We start from the raw sequence: 25,819 nt of genomic DNA on the forward strand, positions 1-25,819 counted from the left end.
GTTTCTTCAGCTATAGACGATTGACCTCCCATTGATGGTATCTTCATGGATCCAGGTCCAGGCTTGCTCAATACCAGCCATTCTCAGCTAGGGTTCCTCTAGAGGATGTTGGGGGTTCCTTGAACTGTAGATGATTGACCTCCCATTGATGGTGTCTTCATCGAACCAGGTCCAGCCATTCTCAAGCAGGGTTCCTGTAGCGGTTGTTAGGGGTAACTTGAGCTGTAGATGATTGACCTCCCATTGATGGTATCTTCATGGGTCCAGGCTTGCTCAATACCAGCCATTCTCAACTAGGGTTCCTCTAGTGGTTGTTGGGGGTTCCTTGAGCTGTAGATGATTGACCTCCCATTGATGGTGCCTGCATAGATCCAGTAGCATGACACCAATGATCTTTAAAGCTGTCTTCTAACCACAAATGTAAGGAAGGAGCGGGGGGCATTCTTCCCACTGACCTCCCATGTATGGGGCTTTTTCCTAGAGACTTTCAACGGACTAATCATACCTGGGGTTCACCAAGACATGAAAATGATTTCAAGTGTTCCTCTGGAGTCAAGAAGAACAAGGTCTGGACTTGAGGTTTGAGAAAGCTTTTTAGTCGAGTGTGCCTTGAAATGAATGGGTTTGTCCCGATCCTTGACACCATTACCTTGAATGATGACAAAAAGGGAATTGGTCTTCCTGCAAGAAGATGTCTCCAAGAGGCAGACGCTCAAAGCCAGAACCATATCCTGACCTTGGAGAGAAACCTCCTTTTTTTGGTGAATTAGAGCAGGAGAGAGGGACGGGAAGTATGATGTCTAGAATGAGGTGAAAGGCAGAAACTACGGTAGGGACAACATGGTGTTGAAGATCAGGACTTTTTGCCTATGTAAAACCAGAAAGGGTTCCTTGCTAGAGAAGTCCTTCAGTCACTCACCTCGCAGATGTGATGTCTATAAGAATTACCACCTGTGGGTGAGGGCGGAGAGAAGAATGGGTTCAAATGGTGGTTTCTGAAGCTTCGAGACTGATATTTGGTACCCGTGGAGTCACAGGAATGAACAGGAGAGACTCCACCCAAAGGTCTCAAACAAGAAATAAGAGCTGTGAAATTTCTTTTGAAGCTTCCACAGTACAGGTCCTCTTTAAATCGAATTCACAGATGCTGTTTTACATCCCCCCCCAGTTCAGCTCAGCTGTCATTATGATTTACATCCCCCCTTCCTGCCACACTGCAGAGGCAGGACGATCCTGAAATGACTTTGGCTCGAGGTGGATGGATTACGATCGATTATTTATTTAGATTGCACAGAATACGGCATCACAGGAAGGATTTGGAATCTCTTTGGCGGGAGATATCAAGCCCCGCCCTTAGTGTATACAATCCCACTTAGGAGATTAGGTCAAGGAAGTGTTTAGGAAGGGAAACCTTGAACCCCATCTCCCATATTATTTAAGCCGGCCCTTTACTGCCCACCCCCCCACCCACCGTGTAGAGCAGGATCATGGAACTTTGTCTCGTCGCCATTCTTTGGCTAGGTTGCAGGAACTTTGATATCCTAACCACCTAGGCGATGCTGTGATATGGGGTACAAAATGCAAACAAAAAGCAGGACAGAGGTTGGTGTCCCCATTGGGCAGATTTTCCTTCCCAAAAAGAAGGTGGTAAAAACCCAGGAGGGTTACAAATGTGATCAGGCATTTAGATTGGACGGCAGGTCCAAAAAAGGAAAGTATAAGGAGATACCCTCACCATCGTTGGAGAACCCTAATAGTGATTAGCCGGTGACGTTGGGGCCCACCCAAAGAGACGAGGTCATCATCCCAGACCTTCACCGCCCGAAACAATCCTACTTTTTCCACCCTCCTCCTCTGGTGTTGTGTTTATTATTACAGGTGCTCTTTAAACATCCCAGTGATTGATTAGTTGTCCTGCTCAGCAGCCTGAGTATTGATTACTTAGTGTCCATGTTCAAGGCACGATCAGCCGATCCTGCCATGTCCGTCAGCCCTGACTCTTCTTGCCGACGGTGCCGTACAGGTCGGCCCTGCGGTGATTCTGCACCGGCATCTCTCTCCGCACGCGGTGGAGGCAAGGCAGGTCGATCTCCGCGTAGCACAGCCCGGGTCCCTCTCGGCACTGCGCTACGACAGCGCCCCAAGGGTCCACCACCATGGCGTGGCCGTATGAAGTCCTGCGCTGGTTGTGGCTGCCGGTCTGTGCCGCCGCCACCACGTAACACTGGTTCTCTATGGCTCGGGCCCTCAGCAGCACCTGTGGGATAATGGGAGAGGGGTCAGGTTTGCAATCAGAGGTGTTACAATCAGGACTCCGCCCAGATTTGGTCACGCCGACCTTTCAAATTGACCACCCACCTAGCTCACCCAATATCCTAATCCCCTGACTGGTTCTTGCACCACCCCCTATAGATCTCATATGTCATGTGATGAGAGGCTGCAGAAGGCATGTCCAGGAACTCCTCCCCTTCATCAAGGGGAAGCCCTAACACCTGGCTTGTTCCAGGTCAGAGGTTCCCTGGGCAGCGGAGAAGGGATCAGGATGACAGACTTGAGTTGAGCGCCTTTAAGAAGCCACCATTGGCAACTCTACTGTTGCGCTCCAAAACGCTCAGGACTGTGCAGGGGAGTGATCTAGGCTGTGCTGGGGAGGTGCCAGGACTGTGCAGGGGAGTGATCTAGGCTGTGCTGGGGAGGTGCCAGGACTGTGCTAGGGAGTGATCTAGGCTGTGCTGGGGCGGTGCCAGGACTGTGCAGGGGAGTGATCTAGGCTGTGCTGGGGAGGTGCCAGGACTGTGCAGGGGAGTGATCTAGGCTGTGCTGGGGAGGTGCCAGGACTGTGCTAGGGAGTGATCTAGGCTGTGCTGGGGCGGTGCCAGGACTGTGCTAGGGAGTGATCTAGGCTGTGCTGGGGAGGTGCCAGGACTGTGCTAGGGAGTGATCTAGGCTGTGCTGGGGAGGTGCCAGGACTGTGCTAGGGAGTGATCTAGTCTGTGCTGGGGAGGAGCTAGGACTATGCTAGGAAGTGATCAGGGGTTACCCCTCCCCCGTTAGCCAGATTCGATTCTAATTCTTTTTATTGGGCCCTTCAGCATCCCGACCACCTGCCACCCCACGTGTCTCCTCCCCCCCCCCTGCAACATTCTGATTGACCCCTCATCTTGTAGATCTCACCTGCACCCCCACAGCACATGAGCCTCCGCCATAAATGGCCAATCCTGCTGCCAAGAGGAAGACGTCTGGGCCGGCCCCTCCTGCCTCTGTATTGGTTGCTGTCCCATTCCCCCCCCCCCCCTCTCATACAAACCTACCTCCCAGTGCGCCAGGCCTGTGGTGACGATGAAGGCGGAGGGGTAGGTGAGAATTTCCGCTCCTTCCCGGGACAGCGCCAGCGACATCTCGGGAAAGCGAAGATCGTAGCAAATGGCGAGACCGACCTGCCGCAGAGGAAAACACAAATTCCACAGCTAAAGCCACTTTGGTTCTGTTTTGGATGGAGCGGGGTGATCCTATTTATTCAGGTGACAGTTGTCACCGCAACAGGAAGTGATGGGAAATCAACATGTTGTCACCAAATACAGAAAATAGAGAGAACTTTCCAATCAGGACACCTGTTCTGGTGACAACGAAGAGGAGACTTCCTCTCAGTTTGAACAAAAACTCTCACTTCCTGTTTTGTCTCCAAGACAAGAACTGAAGAGGACCCCCCCTTAACTAGCTAAAGGACTGGTAAAGGGTACTGCTGGGGAGTGGGTAGGGCTGTGCTGGGGAGGAGTCAGTATTGTGCTGGGGAGTGGTCCAGGGTATGCTGGGGCCAGGACTATGCTAGGGAGTGATCAAGGCTGTGCTGGGAAGGAGCCACTGTGCAGGGGAATGATTATGGCTGTGCTGGGGAGGGGCCAGGGCTATGCTAGGGAGTGATTATGGCTGTGTTGGGGAGGAGCCACTGTGCAGGGGAGTGATCATGGCTGTGCTGGGAAGGCGCCAGGACTGTGCTAGGGAGTGATTATGGCTGTGTTGGGGAGTAATCTAGACTGTGCTGGGGAGTGATCAACGCTGTGTTGGGGAGGTGCTAGGAAGTGATCAGGACTGGGCTTCAGAGGAGCCAGGACTGTGCTAGGGAGTGATTATGGCTGTGCTGGGGAAGAGCCAGGACTGTGCAGGGGAGTGATCATGGCTGTGCTGGGAAGGTGCCAGGACTGTGCAGGGGAGTGATCATGGCTGTGCTGGGAAGGTGCCAGGACTGTGCAGGGGAGTGATCATGGCTGTGCTGGGGAGGAGCCAGAACTGTGCAGGGGAGTGATCATGGCAGTGCTGGGGAGGAGCCAGGACTCTGCAGGGGAGTGATCATGGCAGTGCTGGGGAGGAGCCAGGACTGTGCAGGGGAGTGATCATGGCGGTGCTGGGGAGGAGCCAGGACTGTGCAGGGGAGTGATCATGGCGGTGCTGGGGAGGAGCCAGGACTGTGCAGGGGAGTGATCATGGCGGTGCTGGGGAGGAGCCAGGACTGTGCAGGGGAGTGATCATGGCGGTGCTGGGGAGGAGCCAGGACTGTGCAGGGGAGTGATCATGGCTGTGCTGGGAAGGTGCCAGGACTGTGCAGGGGAGTGATCATGGCTGTGCTGGGAAGGTGCCAGGACTGTGCAGGGGAGTGATCATGGCTGTGCTGGGGAGGAGCCAGAACTGTGCAGGGGAGTGATCATGGCAGTGCTGGGGAGGAGCCAGGACTCTGCAGAGGAGTGATCATGGCGGTGCTGGGGAGGAGCCAGGACTGTGCAGGGGAGTGATCATGGCGGTGCTGGGGAGTAGCCAGGACTGTGCAGGGGAGTGATCATGGCGGTGCTGGGGAGTAGCCAGGACTGTGCAGGGGAGTGATCATGGCGGTGCTGGGGAGGAGCCAGGACTGTGCAGGGGAGTGATCATGGCGGTGCTGGGGAGGAGCCAGGACTGTGCAGGGGAGTGATCATGGTGGTGCTGGGGAGGAGCCAGGACTGTGCAGGGGAGTGATCATGGCTGTGCTGGGAAGGTGCCAGGACTGTGCAGGGGAGTGATCATGGCGGTGCTGGGGAGGAGCCAGGACTGTGCAGGGGAGTGATCTGGGCTGTGCTGGGGAGTGATCAAAGTTGTGTAGGGGAGGATCCAGGACTATGCTGGGAAGTGATCAGGTCTGTGCTGGGGAAGAATCAGGACTGTACTGGGAAGTGGTCAGGGATGTCCTGGGGCTGGACTGGGGCAGTGCTGGAGAAAGACTGGGGTCCTGCTTGGAAGAGGAGTCAGGATTGTTCCGGGGTGTGGTCGGAGCTGTGCTGGTACTGTCCTGGGAAGGGATTGGGTAAGTGGTCAGGACTGTACTAGGTCCAGGGGAAGCATTGGGGCATCGTCCGGGACTGTGCCTGGAATTTTTTGGGGTGTGACTAATTCTATAAATCGTTGTACATCGCTCTAGAAAAGCAACCGCACCTTTCCCACCGGTGTGCAGACGGGGGGTACCAGCTCCACCCCCGGGATCGTGAAACTGCTCTCCTTCAGGGACACCCCACTCTGTAGCTCCACATCAAATAGGTGAGCCTTGCGGTAGATGGACCGGATGCATCCTGCGGAAAGACACACGGGGGGGGGGGTTATTGGGGAGTCACCAGAAGATGACAGACCTACAAAACGTCGATGTTCAGGGTGCTGAGATATCCGTTTTTAATTCTCTGCGGTGAAAAAAGTGACTCTCCACCTTGAAGTGAAAGGAAGCCCTCCCCAACGCTCTGCTGGGGCGTGCCCAGGAATAGGCTGGGCAATGCTGGGGAGGGGCCTTTTATTTAAAAAGGAAATTACAATGGTATTTAAAGCATCCCCGCCAAAATGTTTTCCGTTAGTTTCAGGTACCTGTGTCATCCAGGAGGAGGTGGGAGTTGGAGATCCTGCGGTCTTTCTCCCAGTTGGGGCCCTTCTCGTGGAATCCACCCAGAGACAGCCACAGGCGGCACTCCCTGAACCCGAGAGAGAAGCAACAGTCAGGACATAAATCCGGCCAATGGCAAAAGTCCAGGGCAGTGCAGAGGAACTGCTGTGCTATGGGGTGGCTGGTACTGCTGCGGAGGGGACGGGTCAGCACTAAAGAGGGTCTGGGGGAGTCCTGGGAAAGGGCGGGGGCAGGGCCAGGAGGGAAGGAGGTGGAGCAGAGAAAGAGCTGTGCTTTAATGCTGAGGAGGGGAGGGGATGGGACGGTGTTAGGGAGGAGCTGGGGAGGGGAGGGGATGGGACGGCACTAGGGAGGAGGTGGGATGGTATTGGGGAGGAGCTGGGGAGGGGGTGGGACGGCACTAGGGAGGAGCTTGGGGAGGGTCTGTGCCGGCGAGTGGTTGGGGCAGTTCAGGGGAAGGGCCAGGGCTCTGCAGGGGAAGGACTGTGTGTGGGAGTGTCCGGGATCCTGGGACGGGGATAGGACAGCATTAGGGAGTAGCTGGGGAGGAGCTCTGCTGGGTAGTGGGAGGAGAATACTAGGGAGGAGCTTGGGGAGGGGATGAGACGGCGTTAGGGAGGAGCTGGGGAGGGGGTTGGACGGCACTAGGGAGGAGCTTGGGGAGGGTCTGTGCCGGCGGGTGGTTGGGACCGTGTTGTGGAGTGACCAGCACAGAGCTGGAGGGGGGATGGGGCAGTTCAGGGGAAGGGCCAGGGCTCTGCAGGGGAAGGGCTGTGTGTGGGAGTGTTCGGGATCCTGGGAAGGGGATAAGACCGCATTAGGGAGTAGCTGGGGAGGAGCTCTGTTGGGTAGTGGGAGGGGCTGTGGCAGTGCTGGGCAGGGGATAGGCGAACACTAGAGAGGGGCTGGGACTCTGCTGGGTTGTGGGCAGGGCTGGGGCAGTGCTAAGGATTGGCAGGGGTAGTGCTGGGGAGGAGCTAGGACAGCATTTTAGAGTGGCCAGGGTCTGAGAGGGCTGTGCTAGGGAGGTGATAGGACAGCACTAGGGAGGAGTCAAGGGCTGAGGCTGTGCTAAGGAATTTCTGGGGGAGGGGCTGGGACAGTACTGGAGAGTGGCAAGGCTATGCTGCGGATGGCAGTGGAAGTTTTGGGGGAGGGCCTGTGTTAGGGGAGGGGCTGTATTTGAAGAGGAGTTGTGTTGGGGGAGGGCCTGTGTTAGGGGAAGGGCTGTATTAGAAGAGGAGTTGTGTTGGGGGAGGGGCTGTGGTGGGGGAAGAGCGGAGGGCTGTATTAGAGGAGGGGTTGTGTTGGAGGAGGGGCTGTGCTAGGGCAGGGGCAGTGTTGGGGGAGGGGCTGTATTAGGGGAGGGGCAGTGTTTGAGGAGGGTCTGTGTAGGGGAAAGTGTTGTATTATGGAAGGGCTGTGTTAGGGGAGGAGCAGTGTTGGACAGGAGCTTTATTAGGGGAGGGTCAATGCTGGGGGAGGAGCAGTGTTGTGGAAGGGGCTGTATTAGGGGAGGGGCAGTGTTGGGGGAGGAGCTGTATTAGGTGAGAATCTGTGTTGGGGGAGGAGCTGTATTAGGGGAGGGGCAGTGTTTGATGAGGGTTTGTGTTGGGGGAGGAGCTGTATTAGGGGAGGGGTAGTGTTGGGGAGGAGCTGTATTAGGGGAGGAGCTGTTATGTGGAAGGGGCTGTATTATAGGAGGGGCAGTGTTGGAGGAGGAGCTGTATTAGGGGAGGGGCTGTATTAGGGGTGGAGCAGTATTAGAGGAGGGTCTGTGTTGGAGGAGGAGCTGTAATAGGGGAGGGATTGTGTTGGGGGAGGAGCTGTATTAGGGGAGGGGCTGTATTAGGGGTGGAGCAGTATTAGAGGAGGGTCTGTGTTGGAGGAGGAGCTGTAATAGGGGAGGGATTTGTTGGGGGAGGAGCTGTATTAGGGGAGGGGCTGTGTTAGGGGTGGAGCTGTATTAGAGGAGGGTCTGTGTTGGGGAGGAGCTGTATTAGGGGAGGGGTTGTGTTGGGGAGGGAGGAGCTGTATTAGGGGAGGGGCTGTATCAGAGGAAGGGCTGTGTTGGGGGAGGAGTTGTATTAGGGGACAGGTTGTGTTGGAGGAGGAGCTGTATTAGAGGAGGGGCTGTTTTGGGGGAGGGGCTGTATTAGGGGAGGGGCAGTGTTGGGGGGGAGCTGTATTAGGGGAGGGGTTGTGTTGGAGGAGGAGCTGTATTAGAGGAGGGGCTGTGTTGAGGGTGGAGCTGTATTATGGGAGGGGTTGTGTTGGGGGAGGAGTTGTATTAGGGGAGGGGTTGTGTTGGGGAGGACCTGTAATAGGGAAGGGGCTGTGTTGGGGGAGGGGCTGTATTATGGGAGGGGCTGTGTTGGGGGAGGAGCTGTATTAGGGGAGGGGCTATATTAGGGTAGGGCTGTGTTGGGGAGGAGCTGTGTTGGAGGAGGAGCTGTATTAGGGGAGGGGTTGTGTTGGGGGAGGAGCTGTATTAGGGGAGGGGTTGTGTTGGGGAGGAGCTGTATTAGGGGAGGGGTTGTGTTGGGGGAGGAGCTGTGTTAGGGGAGGAGCTGTGTTGGAGGGGTTGTGTTGGGGGAGGAGCTGTATTGGGGGGGTTGTGTTGGGGGAGGAGCTGTATTAGGGGAGGAGCTGTGTTGGGGGAGGAGCTGTGTTGGGGGAGGGGCTGTGTTGGGGGAGGAGCTGTGTTGGGGAGGAGCTGTGTTGGGGGAGGAGCAGCGTCTCACCTGGCCAGCGCGGCGTATTGTTGGATCAGCGCCCCCTCCAGGCTCTCGGCCAGGCTCAGCGTCTCCTCGGTGCTCCCCCCGATGTAGTCGAAGGCCTCGGGGAGGAAGACCATGGCGGCGTTGCGGGCGGAGGCCTCCCGGATGAGGGCGGAGCAGGTGGACAGGTTCTCCTCCTTGTTGGCGGTGGAGGTCACCTGACAGACGGCGATCAGCGGATTGTGGGCAGAGCTCCCCGACATTGTCCTGAAACTTCACAAAGAACATCAGAAATGTTTTCTTTTGGGAGGACTGGAGGGGGCGGAGCTGAGGGGAGAAGACCGATGTGGGCGGAGCACACATTTTATAAACTCCGCCCACAAGGAGATCTATGGAGGGTTACTGTAACAGAAGTGTGACTGTGGGCGGGGAGTGAGGTGACTGGGGGGAGTCACTATGAAGAGGACCTGTCATATCCCCATATAGATGAAGGATCCTCTGTCAGGTCTGGACTTCCTGTGACCCCCATTCTAATTTCCGGTCCTCGTGTTACAGGAAGTCCAGGGAAATCTCCCCTTTGGGGACACAGACAGATACACCCACCCAACCCCCACTCTACAGTTCTGGGTGGAGTCACTCACCTCCTCAGCGCCCCCCACAGCCGCACGCCGACCCTCATCCGCGCTCTGCCCTCAGTCAAGATGGCGGCGGAAGGCGGGGCGACCGGAAGTGACGCTTTCAACGACTTCCTGCGGCGAGCTCACACAGTGGAGGAAACATGGCGAGTGCGGCGGCTAAACAGATCGCTGCGGAACAGGTGAGGAGACCCGGGGGGACTACAACTCCCAGCATACAGTCCTCTTATACTGAGGACTACAACTCCCAGCATTCCCTCCCCTGTGCTGAGAGGACTACAACTCCCAGCATTCCCTCCTCTGTACTGAGAGGACTACAACTCCCAGCATTCCCTCCTCTATACTGAGAGGACTACAACTCCCAGCATTCCCTCCCCTGTGCTGAGAGGACTACAACTCCCATCATTCTCCCCTCTGTACTGAGGGACTACAACTCCCAGAATTCCCTCCTCTATACCGAGGGGACTACAACTCCCAGCATACCCTCCTCTATACCGAGGGGACTACTACTCCCAGCATACCCTCCTCTATACCGAGGGAACTACAACTCCCAGCATACCCTCCTCTATACCGAGGGGACTACTACTCCCAGTATACCCTCCTCTATACCGAGGGGACTACAACTCCCAGCATACCCTCCTCTATACCGAGGGAACTACAACTCCCAGCATACCCTCCTCTATACCGAGGGGACTACTACTCCCAGTATACCCTCCTCTATACCGAGGGGACTACAACTCCCAGCATACCCTCCTCTATACCGAGGGGGCTACAACTCCCAGCATACACTCCTCTATACCGAGGGGACTACAACTCCCAGCCTAGGCCATCACGGTAGCGTTTTGCTCCTTTCTTTCCGCCTCATTTATTCTCTGAATATATTTTTTTATTCAAGGGGAGCCTATCAGAGAGTCTCCGGTCCCAGCAGAGGCTCCACCCATACTAGGGCAACCATTGTGTCTTTCCCGGAGGTGGTGACACCTGACAGGTCCTCTTCCCAGGTCACATAGAGGGCCACACCTAGCTGCCAGAGGATCCCCTCCCCCAATAATCACTCTGACCCCGGGCTGGAAGGAGCGCAGACATGCCTTGATTCTCCAGTATTAGGAGCTGGAGTTCTCCTTTAAACCGGTAACCTTTTTTGCTGCTCCATAGGTGGTGGCGGGGTTCAATCGCCTGCGGCAGGAGCAGAGGGGTCTGGCCTCCAAGGCGGCCGAGCTGGAGATGGAGCTGAGCGAGCACACGTGAGTACCATCCCCCGCACACACCGAAAACTCCGCCCTAAATCAGTGCCTGGTTACCTTCCATCCCCCCTTTATGTAGCTCTCGGTGCCGCCCAGTCAGTGTCTGACCTCCTGATAGGAGCACCGATCCCCGGAGTGTGCACCACCCACACTAGGGCCCCACAGGAGAATGACAGTAATGGACCCGCCCCCTCCCCTGCTCAGTGCTGTGAATGGGGCCCCCACGTGGGGTTTCCATTTTTCTGGCCACCTCGGAAATTGTCAGAACTTTTCATCTCAGTTCTTGGGGGAAGATATTTCCACACACGCACCCGGCTTCCTGTGACCTCACAGCAGCCAGTGATGTCAGTCTGAAAAGGGGCAGGGCCTCATTCATCCGCCATCTTTTTCTGTCTCTCCCAGTTTGGTCATTGACACCCTGCGGGAGGTGGAGCAGGGCAGGAAGTGTTACCGCATGGTCGGGGGCGTCCTGGTGGAGCGAACGGTGAAGGAGGTGCTGCCGGCATTGGAGAACAACAAGGATCAGGTGAGCCCCGGGACCCCGGCGCCTCCAGTGAGGCAGTTTATATGGAGGGGGGGGACCCTCCGGGTCAGCCAGTCTGGGTTGTCACCATGTTTGTATGGAACTGAAAATGGTCAGTTTAGCAGATAAATGACATAGAAGAGTGATGGAGACTTCAGGAGCCTGTACAGGTAACAAATACTAGGCTCCACCCCCCTATGCCCCACCTTTAGAATGCTCATTGGGCTGCTAGTGACATCACAGATGACACCCACCCTGAGCTCCTATCCTGTAAGAGTCCTTCCTCCTCCCACTCATTGGAACAGCCCCGCCCACTGCAAGCCTGATTTCTTCTGGCAAATCTAAACCATGCTTTGTATATGGAGAGAAACTACAACTCCCAGCATGACCTGCTTCTGTATACTGAGGAGGGACTACAACTCCCAGCCTGCCCTGTGACTTTATACTGAGGTACAACTTCTTTCATGTGTGCGTCTCTATATTGGGGGACTAGTGCTTGCAGCATGCCCTGCGCCTCTATACTAGGGGAACTACAATTCCCAGCATGCCCTGCGCCTCTATACTAGGGGAACTACAATTCCCAGCATGCCCTGCGCCTCTATACTAGGGGAACTACAATTCCTCCTCTATACTGTGGGGCACTACAACTCCCAGCATGCCCTGCTCCTCTATACTGGAGTAACTGAAACTCCCAGCATGCCCTGCTCCTCTATACTGGAGGAACTACAACTCCCAGCATGCCCTGCTCTATACTGAGGGACACTACAACTCCCAGCATGCCCTGCTCCTCTATACTGGAGGAACTACAACTCCCAGCATGCCCTGATCCTCTATACTGGAGGAACTACAACTCCCAGCATGCCCTCCTCCTCTATACTGAGGGGCACTACAACTCCCAGCATGCCCTGCTCCTCTATACTGGAGGAACTACAACTCCCAGCATGCCCTGCTCTATACTGAGGGACACTACAACTCCCAGCATGCCCTGCTCCTCTATACTGGAGGAACTACAACTCCCAGCATGCCCTGCTCCTCTATACTGGAAGAACTACAACTCCCAGCATGCCCTGCTCCTCTATACTGAGGGGCACTACAACTCCCAGCATGCCCTGCTCCTCTATACTGAGGGGCACTACAACTCCCAGCATGCCCTGCTCCTCTATACTGAGGGGCACTACAACTCCCAGCATGCCCTGCACCTCTATGCTGGAGGAACCTGCAACTCCCAGCATGCCCTGCTCCTCTATACTGGAGGAACTGCAACTCCCAGCATGCCATGCTCCTCTATACTGGAGGAACTGCAACTCCCAGCATGCCCTGCTCCTCTATACTGGAGGAACTGCAACTCCCAGCATGCCCTGCTCCTCTACACTGGAGGAAATGAAACTCCCAGCATGCCCTGCGCCTCTATACTGGAGGAACTACAACTCCCAGCATTCCCTGCTCTATACTTGAGGAACTGCAACTCCCAGCATGCCCTGCTCCTCTATACTGAGGGACACTACAACTCCCAGCATGCCCTGCTCCTCTATACTGAGGGACACTACAACTCCCAGCATGCCCTGATCCTCTATACTGAGGGGCACTACAACTCCCAGCATGCCCTGCTCCTCTATACTGAGGGGCACTACAACTCCCAGCATGCCCTGATCCTCTATACTGAGGGGCACTACAACTCCCAGCATGCCCTGCTCCTCTATACTGAGGGGCACTACAACTCCCAGCATGCCCTGATCCTCTATACTGAGGGGCACTACAACTCCCAGCATGCCCTGCTCTAAAGCAGGGGTTGTGCACATTGAAAACCGAATTCTTTACATCTGAAGGCCCCTAACTGATTCCTAAGGGGAGCTCATCGTGAAACGTAACGCCTGTGTGCGAAGCTCGGACGGAAGCTGTCATCCAGGGATGATGACTCCACCAAGTCGGTTCCCTGAGCTTCCATCTGAGGCTTCCCACACAAGTCTCATCCCGCCACCTAACTCCGCCTCCTCTCCACCCCCCCCCCCCGCAGATCAACAAAATCATCGAGACGCTGACCACGCAGCTGCAGACGAAGGGGCGGGAGCTGAACGAGTACCGGGAGAAGCACAACATCCGCCTGATGGGGGAGGACGACCAGAAGCAGCCGCCCAAAGACGGAGACGGCTCCGGCGCCAAGAGCAGCTCGGCCGGCGTCCTGGTCTCCTGATCTCCCTCCGCCGCACCTCCTCCATGGAAGGACTCTCATTTCACTGGGCACTTCGGTTGGGTTGAAGCTCGCGGAGGGCGGGATTGGGGGTGGGGGGGAATCTCGGGGGCGTTGCCAAAAATGGAGGACGACAGATTCCGCGTCATGCTCTGAATTTGGGGGGTTCGCGGTGGAATTTGGGCTGTTTGCTTTTTTTTTTGGTCTTATTTTATTAAAGTTTACTTTTTTTGGTTTTGTTAAATAAAGTTTGTTGAATGGCTTTGTTTGTCTTGTTTTTTTTTTAAATGTTTTTTATTTTTAATAAACTTTATTAGTTTGTCGTGTTCAAAGTGTCTATTCAGCGGCTGCCCATCTGCCAGTTGTCACGCCGGACGGCTGAGGTGACACGGGGACGGCTATTTTAAATGTTCGACTTCGCTGCGGTCTGCTCGGGGGAGGGGGGTCAGTACTCTCAGCACCCAATACGGCAAATATCTGCATTTAGGGATGGGTTTCTCAGCCGAGGTTCCATGAGACGTCCCCAGGGGTTCCGCCATAATCTACCCGCCATGACAGGTCGATCGCATCCCCTCTGCTGACACATGCAGAGCTACGCAGGGAAGCGGCTGTGATCATGCTAGTTGTGCAGCGCTGCTCCCTGCAGGCCCCTCCTCCCCAACTGACCATCCCGGGCGTTTATATGTGACATCACCTGGGATGGTCAGGAGAGGCCGGTGAGGGACAACCCACCAGAAGAGGACTCATAGCCGCTTCCCTGCTTCACTCCGCATATGGGGATGGCTGCTTTGCCTTTTGCACTGATCCCATGTACGGTGCCCTGTCGTGTGCCCTGATCCCATGTAAGGTGCCCTGTCGTGTGCCCTGATCCCATGTAAGGTGCCCTGCCGTGTGCCCTGATCCCATGTAAGGTGCCCTGTCGTGTGCCCTGATCCCATGTAAGGTGCCCTGTCGTGTGCCCTGATCCCATGTAAGGTGCCCTGTCGTGTGCCTTGATCCCATGTAAGGTGCCCTGTCGTGTGCCCTCATCCCATGTAAGTTGCCTTGTCGTGTGCCCTGATTCCATGTAAGGTGCCCTGTCGTGTTCCCTGATCCCATGTAAGGTGCCTTGTCGTGTGCCTTGATCCCATGTAAGGTGCCCTGTCGTGTGCCCTGATCCCATGTAAGGTGCCCTGTCGTGTGCCCTGATCCCATGTAAGGTGTCCTGTCGTGTGCCCTGATCCCATGTAAGGTGTCCTGTCGTGTGCCCTGATCCCATGTAAGGTGCCTTGTCGTGTGCCCTGATCCCATGTAAGGTGCCTTGTCGTGTGCCTTGATCCCATGTAAGGTGCCTTGTTGTGTGCCCTGATCCCATGTAAGGTGCCTTGTCGTGTGCCCTGATCCCATGTAAGGTGCCTTGTCGTGTACCCTGATCCCATGTAAGGTGCCTTGTCGTGTGCCCTGATCCCATGTAAGGTGCCTTGTCGTGTGCCCTGATCCCATGTACGGTGCCCTGTCGTGTGCCCTGATCCCATGTAAGGTGCCCTGCCGTGTTCTCTGATCCCATGTAAGGTGCCTTGCTGTGTGCCCTGATTCCATGTATGTTCCTTGATTCCATGTAAGGTTCCCTGCCATGTGCCCTGATGCCATGTAAGATGTCCTGCTTCCATGTAACATTCCATGCCGTGTTTCTTGATCCCATGTAAGGTACTCTGGTGTAAGCCCATGTATGGTGCCCTGCTGTGTACCCTGATCTCATGTAAAGTGCCCTGTTGCCCCCCCCCCATGTAGTGTCCCCCCCTCCACACTGCCTATCTCAGGTTGGACCCAGAACTCAGCATCCATGCAGAAAACCGCCCGCACAAGTTTCAGGGCGACTGGATGAGTTTTCATACCTATTCTATTCTATTTACAGCCGTCTCTGAAAAGAATTGTTCTACCAACAGGCCGCTGATCACGCCGGCGTTCCGGGAGCTGTAGATCTGAATCTTCCTCCAAAAAGGCAGAGAAACCCGGATTTCAGGGTTCCATGCGGGTCAGAGGCTCTGTTGGTACTTTGAAGCGGACCGGTCATCAGACGCACGTTTCCACGCTCGTTGCATTTATTTCATTTTATTGATCCCGCCCCTTTCTGCAGCTTTGTGCCGATTTTAGCTGCAATACAGAAATAAGACGCGGCTGGAAGGAACAATGGGAAGAATGCGAGGGAATTGCAGCGCAGATGTCTGATTGTCGCCGTCTGCTGGACAGCGTTGTGTATTGCGCCCTCCCTTCTGTGCAGACCTGCATGACGGACAGTGTGATGTCGCCACCTGCAGGAGCAGGACAGTAGGTGCGACCAAAACTACAAGTGCGCTCAAGGGGTGCTTCTTGGTGGTGGGGTGCTCAGAACCCCCCCCCCCCCCCCCCATCATTAGATATGTTTCCATGTTAAGTAATGTCAATGTAACCCTCCCAGAGACAGCGGGACTCCCACAACAACGCCGTCATCTGCTTGACTTTCTGGAAGTGAGATGCCCGGTACCTTTTTCATAGGCTTTTTTGAGTTTGGGCAAGGACACAGGGGCCCCATGATCCCCTATTGCCTGGGGGCCCCATGAGTTGTCAGTCTGCCCCTGGCCTGGACTGACATGGCAGCTCAGAGATGACAGGATCCTCTCCAATCCTGGTGCCTGTGCAGTTCTTGGCTGTGTTCACAAATGTCTGACACAGATCAGTCCCCCCTCACCTTAGGACATGCTGCAAAGTTACAATGTACAGTCTGATCACTGGGGGGAGGGGAGACTGAGGAAACGCCTCCTTCTACAAAGTTACAATGTACAGTCTGATCACTGGGGGAGGGGAGACTGAGGAAACGCCTCCTCCTCCTACAAAGTTACAATGTACAGTCTGATCACTGGGGGAGGAGACTGAGGAAATGACTCCTCCTCCTACAAAGTTACAATGTACAGTCTGATCACTGGGGGAGGGGAGACTGAGGAAACGCCTCCTCCTCCTACAAAGTTACAATGTACAGTCTGATCACTGGGGGAGGGGAGACTGAGGAAACGCCTCCTCCTCCTACAAAGTTACAATGTACAGTCTGATCACTGAGGGAGGAGACTGAGGAAATGACTCCTCCTCCTTCTACAAAGTTACAATGTACAGTCTGATCACTGGGGGAGGAGACTGAGGAAATGACTCCTCCTCCTACAAAGTACAGTCTGATCGCTGGGGGAGGAGACTGAGGAAATGACTCCTCCTCCTACAAAGTTACAATGTACAGTCTGATCACTGGGGGAGGAGACTGAGGAAATGACTCCTTCTCCTTCTACAAAGTTACAATGTACAGTCTGATCACTGGGGGAGGAGACTGAGGAAATGTCTCCTCTTCGATCTACAAAGTTACAATGTACAGTCTGATCGCTGGGGGAGGGGAGACTGAAGAAACGCCTCCTCCTTCTACAAAGTTACAATGTACAGTCTGATCACTGGGGGAGGGGAGACTGAGAATGTCCTTTTCACATGAAATTATTTTTATTTGTGTTTTGGGCGATCGTTATTTGATGAAATTCCAACTCTTTCAGTCAGTAGAACAAGTTCATTGTCAAGGCACAGAAAGTCCCAAGGTCATAAACGGGGGGGGGGGGTCCTGGAGGTGAAAAGGCCTGAGGATTGGTTGCAGGTCTTGTCTTTGGCCCCCCGAATGCAGAATCACCCAAGATGGCCGCCTCTTCTGCCTGCACCTCGGCCAAGCCTCGGTCATGAACTAGTCTCCAGCACGCAAATCTCAGGACACGGCGTCTTGCCGTCCGCGCCGAACCCGCCCACCAAATAGAGGCGGTCATTGAGTAGGCAGGTCCGATGGCCGACTCTCTTGTGTTGAGGGCCGAAGCCCGGGAACTGGAACCAGGACGTGGGGGAGGAATCTAGGAAAAGACCAAAAATATATATATTTATATATCTCAATCCTATATTACAGGACACAAAAAAAATCATAGACCCTGGACTATGGGCTTGTACCTTCAGGTGATTGGACATTGACAAAGCTATCAAGGACACGCCCCCTGGGAGCCTTCCCTATAACCACACCACATAATTCCCCTTAGCTACATATGACAACATATGACAACTTTACTAAAAGTGGCAAATCTGGTAACTGAACCCTTGGAGGTGGGATTTATCTTTGAAAGTAGTGCCATGTTCCTCAGGGGTGTGGCTTTTTTTCCAGAGCTAAAAGGCAGCCAAAATCCACTATCCAGAAGGAATACACTACATGAACTACGTACTGCACATTTCCCTTAGTTTTTATACGAAAGCTGTACTTAGAGTGGTATATCTGGTAACTGTATTCTTGGAGGCGGGGTTTATTTTTTGAGCCGCTTTCTTGTTCCTCAGGGGTGGGGCTTCTCTAAGAACTATAAGACAAATTCACTTTCCAGGAACAACGATACTAAAAGTATTTTATTCCCCTTGGCTACATAAGATAGCTTCACTGAGCGTAGTATCTGGTGAGCTCTACTTTTTGCAGGTGGTTCAATGTTCCTCAGGGGTGTGGCTTCTTCAAGAATGATACGAAAGCCAAAATCCACTACATAAAATACATACTGTACATTCCATTTATATCACACAAAGTTAAGCTGTCATACGTGGCTAAGTGGAATGTACGGTATGTATTTTATGTAGTGGATTTTGTCTTTTGTATCATTCTTGAAGAAGCCACGCCCCTGAGGAACATGGAAGCTCCTGCAAAAAGTAGAGCTCACCACCTACTACCCTTAGTGAAGCTATCCTATGTAGCTAAGGGGAATTATCTACTTTAAGTAGTATTATGTTACTTCTGGAGAGTGGATCGTGACTGTCATATAGTTCTTGAATAAGCCACGCCCCTGAGGAATATTGAACCACCTCAAAATATAAATTCCACCTCCAAAGATACAGTTATCAGATATACCCCAAGTGAAGCTGTCACATATATGACACAGCTTAACTTTGGGTGTTATATCTGGTAACTGTATCCTTGAAGGTGAGAATTTTTTTTTGTGGTTCCATGTTCCTCGGGTGTGGCTTCTCTAAGAACTATGACAAATTCACTTTCCATAAATAAGAATACTAAAAGTATTTTATTCCCCTTGGCTACATAAGATAGTTTCACTGAGGGTAGTATCTGGTGAGCTCTACTTTTTGCAGGTGTTTCAATGTTCCTCAGGGGTGTGGTTTCAAGAATTATACGAAAGCCAAAATCCACTACATAAAATACATACTGTAGCCACGTATGACAGCTTAACTTTGGGTGGTATAAGTGGAATGTACAGTATGTATTTTATGTAGTGGATTTTGGCTTTCCTATCATTCTTGAAGAAGCCACACCCCTGAGGAACATTGAACCACCTGCAAAAAGTAGAGCTCACCAGATACTACGCTCAGTGAAGCTATCTTATGTAGCCAAGGAGAATAAAATACTTTTAGTATCGTTGTTCCTGGAAAGTGAATTTGTCTTATAGTTCTTAGAGAAGCCCCACCCCTGAGGAACAAGAAAGCGGCTCAAAAAATAAACCCCGCCTCCAAGGATACAGTTACCAGATATACCACCCTAAGTACAGCTTTCGTATATAGCTAAGGGAAATGTGCAGTACGTAGTTCATGTAGTGTATTCCTTCTGGATAGTGGATTTTGGCTGCCTTATAGCTCTGGAAAAAAAGCCACACCCCTGAGGAACATGGAACTTCTTTCAAAGATAAATCCCACCTCCAAGGGTTCAGTTACCAGATTTACCACTTTTACTAAAGTTGTCATATGTTGTCATATGTAGCTAAGGGGAATGTATGTACTTCACATAGTATTACAATACTTCTGGTTCTGAAAGAAGCCCCACCCCTAAGGAACGTGAAAATGTCTCCAAAAAAGCAAAGTCCACCCCTGAAGGTACATTTACCAGATTTACCGCCTTTAGCTGTGTTAGCAGCAGTATATATCATGCTTTTCTTTGGGAGCTGTACCAGAAGAGGCAGGGGCGGACTGACCATTTGGAAACTCGGGCAGGGCCCGGGGTCAGTAGGGGGCCCCATGAGATGCCCCGGTACCTTTTTCATAGGCTTTTTTGAGTTTGGGCAAGGACACAGGGGCCCCATGATCCCCTATTGCCCAGGGGCCCCATGAATTGTCAGTCCGCCCCTGAGAAGAGGTATATGTGACATCACAAGGGGGCGGGGCTTGACACAATTCTAGGTCAGTAAAGAGCAGTGGGTACTTCAAGAGCCAACTTACGTGTGTCGCCCACATAAAGGTCGTCGCAAACGGCATCTCGGCCCCTGGAAAGAGTCTCTCCACCAAATACAACCACAAACGGGCCAACCACGGAACACGAATGGTGCCTCAGGCTCTTGGGCTCGGTGCGTTTTGCCCCCTTGGAGGACAGAAGTTGCGCTAGCTGCTCCGTAAGTCGGGAACTGGGCTCTGTGTTCTCCTAAGGGACACAAAAAATACGAAGGACACCATTTTAAAGCCTCTATCCATAAATTTGGCCGTAGAACTTAAAGAGTCTTCATCGCCTGTTTGCCGACCGTGAAATTTACCAAAATTTTATTGACAATTTTTGTAATTGTTTTAAATTTGTATCAAGTTCCCCTCGTCTTGAGAAACGGTGACTGTGGTCTTCTTGGTTGGTCTGGTTCCTAACAGGCGGAGCTAACCCCTCATCACTGGCATGGCCTTGGCAGACTGGGAATTTGGCTTTGGAGCCGAGCTGCTGTTGTCACCACGCTGCTAACTCTGAACTTTTGAACTCCAAGGAGAATTTGAATGTAGGCGGGGCGGCAATTGAAGTTCAGTGGGCCATGTTTAGGGTTCACCGAAGCCTCAGGTACGGAGGGCCCCAGGGCTTGATGAGCCAGGGCTCCGTGTTCCAAAAAAGCAGCCGTACTCTGACACTCACCAGAACTTTGTCTCTGCCCCAGCGTCCAATCACATCAACCGTGGAAGACTCCCGTCCACCGAACACGTAGAGGGAATACCCAACTTTCTTGGTATTGCTTCTCAAGAGAACGGCGGAATGCCCAGACCGGGACGCGGTGTGCCACTCCTCCTCCTTGTACCTGAAAGAACAGGAAACCTTTTTTTTTTGCTTTTATGTAGCCAAGGGGAATGTGTGTAGTGGAAGAAGCCACGCCCCTGAGGAACATGGAAGCTCCTGCAAAAAGTAGAGCTCACCACCTACTACCCTTAGTGAAGCTATCCTATGTAGCTAAGGGGAATTATGTACTTTAAGTAGTATTATGTTACTTCTGGATAGTGGTTTGTGACTGTCATATAGTTCTTGAATAAGCCACGCCCCTGAGGAACATGGAAACATTTCAAAAATAAATCCCACCTCCAAAGATACGGTTATCAGATATAACTCAAGTGAAGCTGTCATATGTAGCTAAGGGGAATGTGCAGTATGTATTTCATGTACTGGATCTGGATAGTGGATTTGGCTGGAAAAAGCCACACCCCTGAGGAACATGGAAATTCCTCTTAAAATAAAGCCCACCTCCAAGGGTTCAGTTACCAGATTTACCACTTTTAGTAAAGTTGTCTTATGTAGCTAAGGGGAATGTATGTACTTCACGTAGTATTATAATACTTCTCGCATTGTGGATTTTGGCTGTTGTATAGTTCTTGAAGAAGCCACACCCCTGAGGAACATGGAACCATCCAAATAAAATTTCACCTTCAAGGATACAGTTACCATATACACCACCCAAAGGTAAGCTGTCACATGTAGCTAAGGGGAATGTACAGTATGTATTTTATATAGTGGATTTTGGCTGCCTTAAGGCCCTGGAAAAAGCCACACCCCCGAGGAACATGCGACTACCTCTAAAAGTAAAGCCCAATGCCCAGGGTCCATTCACCAGATTTTCCACCTTTAGCAAAGCTGTCTTGTGTAGCTAAGGGGAACGTGTATACTTCACGTAGTATTATCATTCTTCTAGATAGCGGATTTTGGCTGTGGCATAGTCCTTGATGAAGCCACGCCTCTGAGGAACATGATCCACCTGCAAAAATAAACCCCGCCTCTAAGGATCCACGTACCAGATTTGTCACTTCTAGTGAAATGGTCTTTGGTAGCTAAGGGGAATATATGTATATTAATTCGGGAGAGTGGATTTTGTCTGCTTAGAGCTCTGGAAGAAGCCAAACCCCCGCTGAACATGGCACTGCCAATTGAAAAGCAGACCCCGCCCCTGAGGATACAGGTCAAATCTTAAATTGGATTCCAAAATGGTTGCTTCCATTGAGTGTACGATAATATTCATATTTTCAAGCCTGGATTCCAAAAACGGAAGCGCACGGAGGTTTTGAAGGACTTACCTGTAGGTCTTGGAGCTGGCGTTCACCCGTAGAGTGTACACGCTAGCGTACCGCCTCTGCGTCCGCAGTCCTCCCTCCCTTCCGACTACACAGAGCTCATTGTCGGAAATCTTGGTACACGTGTGGCTACTCAGCCCCACTGGAGGGTCGCTGGAGGCTTCACCGGTCCACGTCGCCCATTCTGTGGTCTCGGTGTCATAGCCAAGGATGGAGGACAGGCGGCGTGAGCCATCCCAGCCCCCCACCACGCACAGCCACCTCTCCCCCAATGGGACGGTGTCATGGTGGCTCCTCCGGGACACAACCTGTGGGGCGCTGGTGGTGACTATCAATTTCTGGTCAGGGTCAAAAGTCACCACATCACCAAGTGGACGTTCTCTGGGGTCCCCTGATCTGACTCCGCCGTATAGGTAGAGTTTACCCCGAACGGGGGTGCAGGTGTGAAATGCGCGGGCAAACTGGGCATCCTGGGCCACCGGAGTCCAGGTCCAATGGGAGGCGGTCATGGGGCGTCCTTCCTGGAAGGAGAGAGAAGAGTCGTAAACCTTGTAGGCCGTCCCTACAGGCCACCACCATGTGTATTCATGACAACCTCTACTAAGACACACCCCCAGTTCCTGAAAGCACCGCCTTTTCTTCTAAGGCACACCCCCAGTTCCTGAAGACGCCGCCTTTTCTTCTAAGGCACACCCCCAGTTCCTGAAAACACCGCCTTTTCTTCTAAGACACACCCCCAGTTCCTGAAAACACCGCCTTTTCTTCTAAGACACACCCCCAGTTCCTGAAGACACCGCCTCTTCTTCTAAGACACACCCCCAATTCCTGAAAACACCATCTTTTCTTCTAAGGCACACCCCCAATTCCTGAAAACACCATCTTTTCTTCTAAGGCACACTCCCAGTTCCTGAAGATGCCGCCTCTTCTTCTAAGGCACGCCCCCAATTAACTTCTAGGGATACACCTTCATTATTAGCTATACCACCGCATTCCCCCTCCCCCATCCATTCACCATACCGACTCCATTCACCCTCCCCCTCCATTCACCATACCTGCTCCATTCCCCCTCCCCCATCCATTCACCATTCCATCATCCATTTACTAACCCTCCAGCCATTTACCATCTCATCATCTATTCACCCTCTCCCCCACCCAGTCACCTTCCCACTATCCATTCGCCATCCCATCATCCGTTCATCAGCCCCTTATCCATTCACCATACCCCTTCCCTTCACCATCTGCCTGTCCACTCGCTTTCACCCATCCAGTCACCATCTATCCATTCATTCACCATCCCCCATCCATTCATACCTGCTCCATTCACCCTCCTCCATCCATTCACCATTCCATCATCCATTTACCAACCCCCCATCTATTCATCAAACCCCACCCATTCACCATCTCATCATTCACAAATCCAGCCAGTCACCTTTCCACTATCCATTCATCAGCCCCCCATCCATTCACCATTTCCCTTCACCATATCCCTGTCCATTAACTTTCTCCAATCCAGTCACCATTGATCCGTTCATTCACCATCCCCCCCATCCAATTACCAACCCCCCCATCTATTCATCATCCCCCACCCATTCACCATCTCATCATTCACAAATCCCCCCATCCATCCAGTCACTTTTCCATTATCCATTCACCATCCCCCCATCCATTCACCATATCCCTGTCCATACACTTTCTCCCATCCAGTCACCATCGATCCCTTCATTCACCATCCCCCCCATCCAATTACCATCCCCCCTTCCATTCACCCTCCCTCTTTCCTACTGTTGCTGATTGGTGTACATTAGCATGGCCTCGTTATCCTCCTTCCTTGGGTCACATTTGGTTGGTCCCGCCCCCCGTAGATCGGGAACGTCCCACAAGAGGCGCAGCGTTGGATTTGCTCTGACCCCGCCGTCCGGACATTACAATTTGGTCCTCAGATCCATTTTTTCTGCTTTCAACACATCAACTTCGGGGACAACATGTTCACCGGCTGCCTGATATGCCCCGCCCACCTTCAGATCTCATCGTCGTGAGACAATCGTTTTCTGTTACATTGTAACTGAACAATCGATGTCCCTCGTCTGTCATTGGATGGAATGTGATCGCCGATCGATGTATATAGAGGAGATGATGTCATTCGCTGCTGTATGAAATGTCTGCACTCACCACATTCAGGAATGCCGTTGTGATCTTGCTGCCACGGCAACAGCCCCGGCAACTGACACGTCTCCCTAGCAACAGCAGCCAGAAGGAGGAGCCTCGCTGCAAATGTGCTTAGTCTGCTCCGCGCTCCTCCTACCCCAACCATCCGCCTCGTCTAGCCAGAGAACCTGCAACGTCAGGCCAGGCGCTCCGATGTGTGCCGCTCCCTACGTCACCGAGGATTCCACCCACAACTGATACCGAGGATTCCACCCACAACTGACACCGAGGATTCCACCCACAACTGATACCGAGGATTCCACCCACAACCGACACCGAGGATTCCACCCACAACCGACACCGAGGATTCCACCCACAACCGATACCGAGGATTCCACCCACAACCGATACCGAGGATTCCACCCACAACTGATACCGAGGATTCCACCCACAACTGATACCGAGGATTCCACCCGCAACTGACACCGAGGATTCCACCCGCAACCGACACCGAGGATTCCACCCACAACCGATACAGAGGATTCCACCCGCAACCGACACCGAGGATTCCACCCACAACCGATACCGAGGATTCCACCCACAACCGATACCGAGGATTCCACCCACAACCGATACCGAGGATTCCACCCACAACTGATACCGAGGATTCCACCCACAACTGATACCGAGGATTCCACCCACAACTGATACCGAGGATTCCACCCACAACTGACACCGAGGATTCCACCCACAACTGACACCGAGGATTCCACCCACAACCGACACCGAGGATTCCACCCACAACCGACACCGAGGATTCCACCCACAACTGATACCGAGGATTCCACCCACAACTGATACCGAGGATTCCACCCACAACTGATACCGAGGATTCCACCCGCAACCGACACCGAAGATTCCACCCACAACCGACACCGAGGATTCCACCCACAACCGACACCGAGGATTCCACCCACAACCGACACCGAGGATTCCACCCGCAACCGATACCGAGGATTCCACCCGCAACCGACACCGAGGATTCCACCCGCAACCGACACCGAGGATTCCACCCGCAACCGACGACGAGGATTCCACCCACAACCGACATCGAGGATTCCACCCACAACCGACATCGAGGATTCCACCCGCAACCGATACACACCGAGGATTCCACCCACAACCGACACTGGGGATTCCACCCACAACCAATGACGAGGATTCCACCCACAACCGACGAGGATTCCACCCACAACCGACTTCGAGGACTCCACCCGCAACCGACACCGAGGATTCCACCCGCAACCGACACCGAGGATTCCACCCGCAACCGACACCGAGGATTCCACCCGCAACCGACACCAAGGATTCCACCCACAACAGATACCGAGAATGACACCCGGCATCCGGGACAGGAGAAGTGGGACTGAGCAGAGTCCATACATGGAGGAGAACGCTCCTCTATACAATGTTTAGTCGCCGGGTTGCTATGGTAACAGCGCTCCTTTCTCGCGGTGTCTGCTGGCCTTGATCATACAGTCATTCATCCCGCCGTCTGCGGTGCGGTTGTCAGGCGGTGCAGCGATGAGTCATGTGACGTCCCTTCAGGATTACTTCCCTCGCATTCTTAAAGCAACAGTGATGGATGAACTGCCGTAACCCGCGGCAACCGCTGACAGGTCCCAGATACGTGACAACAAAGATACAATGTATATCCTTATATGTTGCCATTGCAGGTATATCCTGGTGCCTGTGCTTCACAAATGTCTGACACAGATCAGCCCCTGCTGCCACCTCACCTTGTGACTTCCTACAAAGTTACAATGTACAGTCTGATCACTGGGGGAGGAGACTGAGGAAATGCTCCTCCTCCTCCTACAAAGTTACAATGTACAGTCTGATCACTGGGGGAGGAGACTGAGGAAATGCTCCTCCTCCTTCTACAAAGTTACAATGTACAGTCTGATCACTGGGGGAGGAGACTGAGGAAATGCTCCTCCTCCTCCTACAAAGTTACAATGTACAGTCTGATCACTGGGGGAGGAGACTGAGGAAATGCCTCCCCCTCCTTTTTACAAAGTTACAATGTACAGTCTGATCGCAGTCCCGCTATAAGTCGCCGATCACCCCAGATGTTACC

General features: G+C 53.1%; 3 protein-coding genes across 7 annotated transcripts; 1 reads left to right on the forward strand and 2 right to left on the reverse strand.

The window, feature by feature from the left end:
* Positions 1-1,259: 1,259 nt before the first annotated feature.
* On the reverse strand, positions 1,260-9,347 carry NIT1 (nitrilase 1). 2 transcript variants are annotated; one of them, XM_089664488.1, is made up of 6 exons: positions 9,276-9,347; positions 8,659-8,907; positions 5,878-5,981; positions 5,461-5,594; positions 3,312-3,437; positions 1,260-2,257 (listed from the first exon to the last, which is right to left on the reverse strand). In XM_089664488.1, exons 1-6 carry the CDS (start codon positions 9,311-9,313, stop codon positions 1,988-1,990), a joined length of 921 nt encoding a protein of 306 aa, XP_089520614.1. In that variant the 5' UTR covers positions 9,314-9,347; the 3' UTR covers positions 1,260-1,987. The 2 variants fall into 2 exon arrangements, with proteins under 2 accessions (XP_089520614.1, XP_089520615.1); XM_089664489.1 differs by lacking the exon at positions 3,312-3,437.
* A 10-nt stretch (positions 9,348-9,357) lies between these two features.
* On the forward strand, positions 9,358-13,486 carry PFDN2 (prefoldin subunit 2). Its single transcript, XM_089664491.1, has 4 exons — positions 9,358-9,451; positions 10,425-10,513; positions 10,916-11,039; positions 13,051-13,486. The coding sequence occupies exons 1-4, from the start codon at positions 9,413-9,415 to the stop codon at positions 13,225-13,227; spliced, it is 429 nt and encodes a 142-aa protein (XP_089520617.1). The 5' UTR covers positions 9,358-9,412; the 3' UTR covers positions 13,228-13,486.
* Positions 13,487-16,700: 3,214 nt separating this feature from the next.
* Positions 16,701-23,854, reverse strand: KLHDC9 (kelch domain containing 9). 4 transcript variants are annotated; one of them, XM_089664492.1, is made up of 5 exons: positions 23,704-23,854; positions 21,538-22,055; positions 20,117-20,276; positions 19,450-19,648; positions 16,701-17,111 (listed from the first exon to the last, which is right to left on the reverse strand). In XM_089664492.1, the coding sequence occupies exons 2-5, from the start codon at positions 22,041-22,043 to the stop codon at positions 16,945-16,947; spliced, it is 1,032 nt and encodes a 343-aa protein (XP_089520618.1). In that variant the 5' UTR covers positions 22,044-22,055; positions 23,704-23,854; the 3' UTR covers positions 16,701-16,944. The 4 variants fall into 4 exon arrangements, with proteins under 4 accessions (XP_089520618.1, XP_089520620.1, XP_089520621.1 ...); XM_089664494.1 differs by lacking the exon at positions 23,704-23,854 and adding an exon at positions 23,335-23,696; XM_089664495.1 differs by lacking the exon at positions 23,704-23,854 and adding an exon at positions 23,317-23,696.
* Positions 23,855-25,819: the final 1,965 nt, after the last annotated feature.

This window comes from Staurois parvus, unplaced genomic scaffold (genome assembly GCF_062004578.1).
Source record: "Staurois parvus isolate SC_StPar_1 unplaced genomic scaffold, SC_StPar_1.0 ptg001923l, whole genome shotgun sequence".
NCBI lineage: Eukaryota > Metazoa > Chordata > Amphibia > Anura > Ranidae > Staurois > Staurois parvus.

Bases quoted from the DNA above. Each gene is read 5' to 3' on its own strand.
- PFDN2 (XM_089664491.1), top strand. From the start codon at position 9,413: ATGGCGAGTGCGGCGGCTAAACAGATCGCTGCGGAACAG. The intron at 10,514-10,915 runs GTGAGTACCATC...TGTCTCTCCCAG, and splicing joins ATGGAGCTGAGCGAGCACAC to TTTGGTCATTGACACCCTGC. The intron at 11,040-13,050 runs GTGAGCCCCGGG...CCCCCCCCGCAG, and splicing joins TGGAGAACAACAAGGATCAG to ATCAACAAAATCATCGAGAC.
- KLHDC9 (XM_089664492.1), bottom strand. From the start codon at position 22,043: ATGACCGCCTCCCATTGGACCTGGACTCCGGTGGCCCAGGATGCCCAG. The intron at 20,277-21,537 runs GTAAGTCCTTCA...CTGTTCTTTCAG, and splicing joins GCCAGCTCCAAGACCTACAG to GTACAAGGAGGAGGAGTGGC. The intron at 17,112-19,449 runs GTAAGTTGGCTC...GTCTTTTCCTAG, and splicing joins CCTTTATGTGGGCGACACAC to ATTCCTCCCCCACGTCCTGG.
- NIT1 (XM_089664488.1), bottom strand. From the start codon at position 9,313: ATGAGGGTCGGCGTGCGGCTGTGGGGGGCGCTGAGGAG. The intron at 8,908-9,275 runs GTGAGTGACTCC...TTCTTTGTGAAG, and splicing joins CTGTGGGGGGCGCTGAGGAG to TTTCAGGACAATGTCGGGGA. The intron at 5,595-5,877 runs GTACCTGAAACT...GTCTTTCCGCAG, and splicing joins CCTCCTCCTGGATGACACAG to GATGCATCCGGTCCATCTAC.